The 5403-nt window shown below is 48.5% G+C and overlaps 1 protein-coding gene and 1 non-coding gene across 2 annotated transcripts; one reads left to right on the top strand and one right to left on the bottom strand.

Moving 5' to 3' along the window:
* Positions 1 to 1916: 1916 nt before the first annotated feature.
* Positions 1917 to 4342, bottom strand: LOC131204966 (cytochrome c oxidase subunit 7B, mitochondrial). Its single transcript, XM_058196686.1, has 3 exons — positions 4183 to 4342; positions 2311 to 2435; positions 1917 to 2108 (listed from the first exon to the last, which is right to left on the bottom strand). Exons 1-3 carry the CDS (start codon positions 4217 to 4219, stop codon positions 2031 to 2033), a joined length of 240 nt encoding a protein of 79 aa, XP_058052669.1. The 5' UTR covers positions 4220 to 4342; the 3' UTR covers positions 1917 to 2030.
* Positions 4343 to 4564: 222 nt separating this feature from the next.
* TRNAL-CAA (transfer RNA leucine (anticodon CAA)) lies at positions 4565 to 4676 on the top strand. The gene is made up of 2 exons: positions 4565 to 4602; positions 4631 to 4676. It is a non-coding gene; the product is annotated as a tRNA-Leu (tRNA).
* Positions 4677 to 5403: the final 727 nt, after the last annotated feature.

Consider the following 5403-nt stretch of genomic DNA (forward strand, 5'->3'; position numbering starts at 1 on the left):
GGGACCAGTGAATTTAAAGTGAACTCCAAAATTTTATTGGTTATAATGTACATTTGTTCTTTCTCACCCGTATATTCATCCGTACAAACCCATGTCAAATGACCAAGCCTGGATTAAATAATGATTCAAGGGGTGGGGGTGGGGACTTTAGGACTCCTTTTTATCCCCAGGTTTTTGCTTTGTTGATTAGCTGGGATTGGATTCCCCCCCCAGTTCCTCCATGTGCTGAGGGCCCAACTTCCCTTGACTGGTTTGTTCTTATCTCTCTTTCCAAAGGGACCTTTTAGACAAATTTCTGGCATTTTGTCCTCTCTGCTTCTAGTCTTGCTTCATCTTTAGGTTACGGTATCTTCAGTCTTGTCTCAGCCTCACTCACAGCCTGCATGATTCCACCAAGTATCCCTAACATCAAAAACATCATCAAAAAAGGACAACAAAGAATGTTCTTTCTGCGCCAACTCAGTAAGCTCAAACTGCCCAAGGAGCTGCTGATCCAGTTCTACAGAGGAATTATTGAGTCTGTCATTTGCACCTCTATAACTGTCTAGTTCGGTTCTGCAACCCAACAAGAAAAACACAGACTTCAGAGGATAATTAGAACTGCAGAAAAAATAATTGCTACCAACCTGCCTTCCATTGAGGACCTGTATACTGCACGAATCAAGAAGAGGGCCGTGAAAATATTTACAGACCCCTCGCAACCTGGACATAAGCTGTTTCAACCACTACCCTCAAAACGACACTATAGAGCACTGCACACCAGAACAACTAGACACAAGAAGTTTTTTCCCGAAGGCCATCACTCTGCTAAACAAATAATTCCATCAACACTGTCAAACTATTTACTGAATCTGCACTACTATTAATCTTCTCATAGTTCCCATCACCAATCTCTTTCCATTTATGACTGTATGACTATAACTTGTTGCTGGCAATCCTTATGATTTATATTGATATATTGACCATCAATTGTGTTGTAAATGTTGTACCTTGATGAACATATCTTTTCTTTTATGTACACTGAGAGCATATGCACCAAGACAAATTCCTTGTGTGTCCAATCACACTTGGCCAATAAAAATTCTATTCTATTCTATTTTTCATTCTTCCAATTGGCCCAATTCCATACGTCACAATTAATGCAAGTGCAAAATTTGATTTAGTGCAATTTGTAAATTGGTACCAGGTCACGCTCGAATCAAAATTCAGTTTGTGCAAGGCTGGCAATGTGGGCAGTTCAGACAAGCACCTGCAGCTGTTGTTTGTGCAAACGGTTCCAGGTAAGGAAGGCCCAGCAAAGAAAAGGCTCCTTTGGAGAAAAGAGAAGAACAGATATGCTTTGGATAGGGGTTTATTCTCTTCTACAGTAGTAGTGTCTTTTGTTAAAATAAAAATGTAAAAAAGTTTTACTTGTCTATTTCCATCCAGCTGAAACTATTACCTTATTTTCCATAGAAATATTCCTTCAATTAGTGTAAATCCAAATAGCGTGAACCTTTTGTGGAATTAATCGCACTAACCAAAACGGATTTGTAATCTTTTCTTAGGTCTGCTTTCCATTCAGTCTTTTGGGAAATGATATCAGGTTCCAAAAACCAAAAAGACACAATCTGATTCTTCCAAGCAGATTTTTTTTTAATTGTTCTTACCTCAAAAATCTTGCAAACTAAAGCATGCTACCTCTCCATAAAGCATTTCCTCTCAGAACTCTTGGCTGTCTTCACCCTCTTTCTCTCACACAAACCAGCTGAACTGAGTTGTTTCTTGCTCCTCTCCCTCCTGGGAATCGGAGCTACATTCCATCACACTTGTCTGGATAATGCACGTATGTGTTGTAACATCCTGACACAAACCCAACTCACTTGACTATCAGTTCTGTGTTACAAGAGTATATACAACGTTATGATCCCATATGATTTATTTTTAATAGTTTTATTATATCACAAGTAGCACAGAAGAGTGCCAGATAAGGGTGGCACAAATAAAGCTCAGATTACTTCCCCATTCCCAGAGGGGTCACAAAGTCACATCTAGTCTTCTCTCCATTCTTTTGGAGTAAGTCGGCCAACTGGAGAGAAATTCCATGCAAGTGGAAGGTGAAGGCAAGCCTGCAAGAGTAACCAGAAATAAAACCACAATCATTGCAGCAATTCTCTTCACACAACACATTGATCCACAGTGGGTAACTCAGCCCAAGTGCCTGGACTGACACCATAAAGCCCACTTTAACAGGCAAACCTGGCAACTGAAGGGAGAAGGGTAGAGTTCTTCCTACTGCCATGGCCGCAGTGCAGTCTCCCAAATACTTACATAGGTCCAAGTGCCAACACCAAACGCCACCCCAGAAAGGAGAACAAGGTTGCCATACTTGTCATGGAAATCAGGTTCAAGTTTGCGGTGAGCCTGTCTCGTCACCGTATGTTGAATGCCACGGGCTGGAATATAAAGGTCTCTCAGTTGAAATGCCAGTTGACTGATCAACCAGGCAAATTGACATAAAGCATGTATTATTGTTATCCTGCTTTTGCTGCAGAATATGCTAAGCTCTGAATTTCAATTAATGTCAGTCATGCTGGGACTGGGCTACTGTCCTTCTTCTCTGGCATTTTTTAACCGAGGCTGGCTGCTTTTTATATTTTCTAATTTTGAAGCTGAGTTCAACATTTATAATCAGACCTAAGGTTAGCTGACTTCCTACTGTCATAGGAAAGTTCACAATATTTGTGCATGAACCCTTAACACACATAATTACGTAAACCTATTTTTATTAAACATTTCAGTGGGAAATTTCTGTGCTTTCTTAAAGAAAACAAACACTTGATTTTTGTGGTCAGCAATTCCAGGAGGAAAGACCAAAGTCCAGCTTCTAAGCCTCAGCCTGGCATCCATTTGGGGCATGGACTCTTTCATAAACAGCAGGTGCCAGGGATGGGAGAGGGAGCGCCCAGGTCTTCTTGAATTGAGCAGACTAAGCAAATACAGCCCAAAAGCTCTGTGCCTTTTTGTACCATGCAAGCTGTGGTGAGAAGGGGTTTAGGAATATCTGCAGGCTGAAGCACCACAGTGACCTGAAGGTCCAGATCTGGGGATATTCCACCGATCGGGTAATACTTCTCCTTTCAAAGTTGGTATGTAATCTGGGGGGGTGGGGGTGGGGATGGACTGGCAGCTCCTGCTTGAAAAACAGATGAGTTGTGGCCAGGAAGACCTTTGCCCAACTCCACCCGGAGCACCAGTCGCATCTTCTCCTAGATAGGGGAGAGGGTCACTCATGGCCTAGTTCCCTCGCAGCTTGACTACCGCAACAGGTTCTACATGGGGCTGCCCTGAAAGGCCACTCAGGTGGTCCAGAATCTCGCGGCCTGGGCAGTAATGGGCCTGGGTCAATGCTGTGCCCTGAGAGCCACACAGTTTCTGCCCCCTGTAAAGCCCTCCAAGGTGTAGGGCCCGGCCAGCGGAGGGGCCACCCATCTCCCACAGCACCTCAGGGCTGGTTTGATGCCTGCCGGGCCCCTTGGAGTCGACGGAGCCCTGCCCCCCCCGCCCCCCCCGCGGAAGCAGCTCCCCAGGGCCCAGCTGGAGCCCCCCCCGTCCCCTCGGTCCTCCCTCGCCCATCTTCACCCATCTCCTGCTGGTCCCCCGGTGACTGTTTTGACTGAGCGGCAGGAAAGCTGCCTCCACCGGTCCTCTGAGGGAGGCCTCCGGGGCTGCAGCCCTCCGCTCTCCCTGCAGGCGGGCGGCGGCACCGGCACCTCAGGCCGCGCTTGGGACCGGCGTTCACGTTGTTAAGCGAGGCATTTAAGAGGGTGTCCCCTTTTACCATCTTTCTTGCCGTGGTTGTTAAGTGAATCACTGCAGCTGGTAAGTGCGCAACCCGGCTGTTAAGTGAATCGGCCTCCCCGGTGACTTTGGAAGTCGCCAAACGGGTCACGTGACCCCAGGACGCTGCAGCCGTCATAAATATGAGGCCCTCGCCAGGAGGCTGAACTTGGATCACGTGACCCTGGGGACGCCGCAACGGTCGTTAAAGGTGAAAAACGGTCCCGAGTCCCTTTTTTCAGTGGCGTCGTAACTGTTGCAAGCCGAGGGTCCTCCTGCCTGTAGTCCGCATTGAGGAGCACCCCTTCCCCCCACCCCACCCCCACCCGACCTGCCGGGGAGGCTCCGGGGCAGCAGACTCACCCGAAAGGCCCAAAGCTCTCCGCGCCAGAGGGAACATCGCGCCGCGTCTCCCCGCGAGGCCGCCTCGCTTCTCCTGTCACCTCGCCGGGCAAGAGGGGAACAAAATGGCCGCTGCCTTGGACGTCACACCCCTGCGCCCGCCGAGGAGAGGTGCATACTGGGAGATGTAGTTTGGGAGGGACGAAAAGGGGGGAGCGGAGCACCTCAATCGCAAAGGGGAGCGAACCGCGCCGAGTGAGGTGGCTCCGACCGGGGCACGTTTCGGTCCCTGCTGCCCGTCTTGGCTCAGGAGAGTCGCAGGACTCTTTGGTACGATGTCCTTCCGCCGCGCAGCTCCAGCGGAGCCTTGAAGGGCCTCCGCGAGCGCCCTTTTTCCTGTGCTGTCAGGATGGCCGAGTGGTCTAAGGCGCCAGACTCAAGGCGAAAAGCCTTCCCGGAGGGCGGGGCTTTCTGGTCTCCGAATGGAGGCGTGGGTTCGAATCCCACTTCTGACAGGCTTCGTTTTTTTGGCGGTCGGCTTTGCAAGCGTTTAGCTGCAGCAAATGGCAAGGAAGCCTCGGGAGGTGGGGGAGGTCTTTTCCTGGCAGGCTCTGCCCCTCCCGCACCGAGATCTCCCCTCCGCGGGCAGAGGAGCCGCCCAGCTGAGGCTGCAAGCGCTGTGGGGCAGGCAGGCAGAGCCTTTTTTGCAGAAGAGAAGAGCGCAATAGAGATGCTTCCAGGCGTGGTTGGGCGGAGGGGCCTCCCCTAGAAGTGCATCTCCTGGGGCCCAAAGGAGCGTTTTTCAGTGCTGCCTCGGCTTCTGTAGCACCCACTTCTTCCTCTGGTAATTAACAACCAGGCGAAATAAATCAATGAACCTGCTGCACAAACAATGGCAAACCAGGCAAAGTTCTTTACACAAACTTCTTGGAACCCACAAATGAGTTGCCCCAACTGAACTCATACAAGAACGAAAGAGATCTGCAAATGTAAGAAAAGTTAATTAAAATGTTTTCTCCACTGGAGTTACACGTTCACCAAATTAAACATGGGGGGGGGGGACACTTATACCCTACGCCCGCACTGACTACCTGCCCTATATTTATTTCTAGCCTCTGTATCCCCATTTGCACCTTCTTTATGCTCCCAAATAATTGTTTTCTCTTTCAAACAGCCTGCTATGGAAAATATTTATTTATTTATTTATTTATTTTATCACAACATCATACAAAAAGATTATAT

Source organism: Ahaetulla prasina, chromosome 11, assembly GCF_028640845.1.
Source record: "Ahaetulla prasina isolate Xishuangbanna chromosome 11, ASM2864084v1, whole genome shotgun sequence".
Taxonomy (NCBI): domain Eukaryota; kingdom Metazoa; phylum Chordata; class Lepidosauria; order Squamata; family Colubridae; genus Ahaetulla; species Ahaetulla prasina.

Coding starts and splice junctions, on each gene's coding strand:
- LOC131204966 (XM_058196686.1), bottom strand. CDS start 4,219: ATGTTCCCTCTGGCGCGGAGAGCTTTGGGCCTTTCGG. Junction 2,436..4,182: donor GAGAGCTTTGGGCCTTTCGG/GTGAGTCTGCTG, acceptor TTTATATTCCAG/CCCGTGGCATTCAACATACG. Junction 2,109..2,310: donor GTGTTGGCACTTGGACCTAT/GTAAGTATTTGG, acceptor TTACTCTTGCAG/GCTTGCCTTCACCTTCCACT.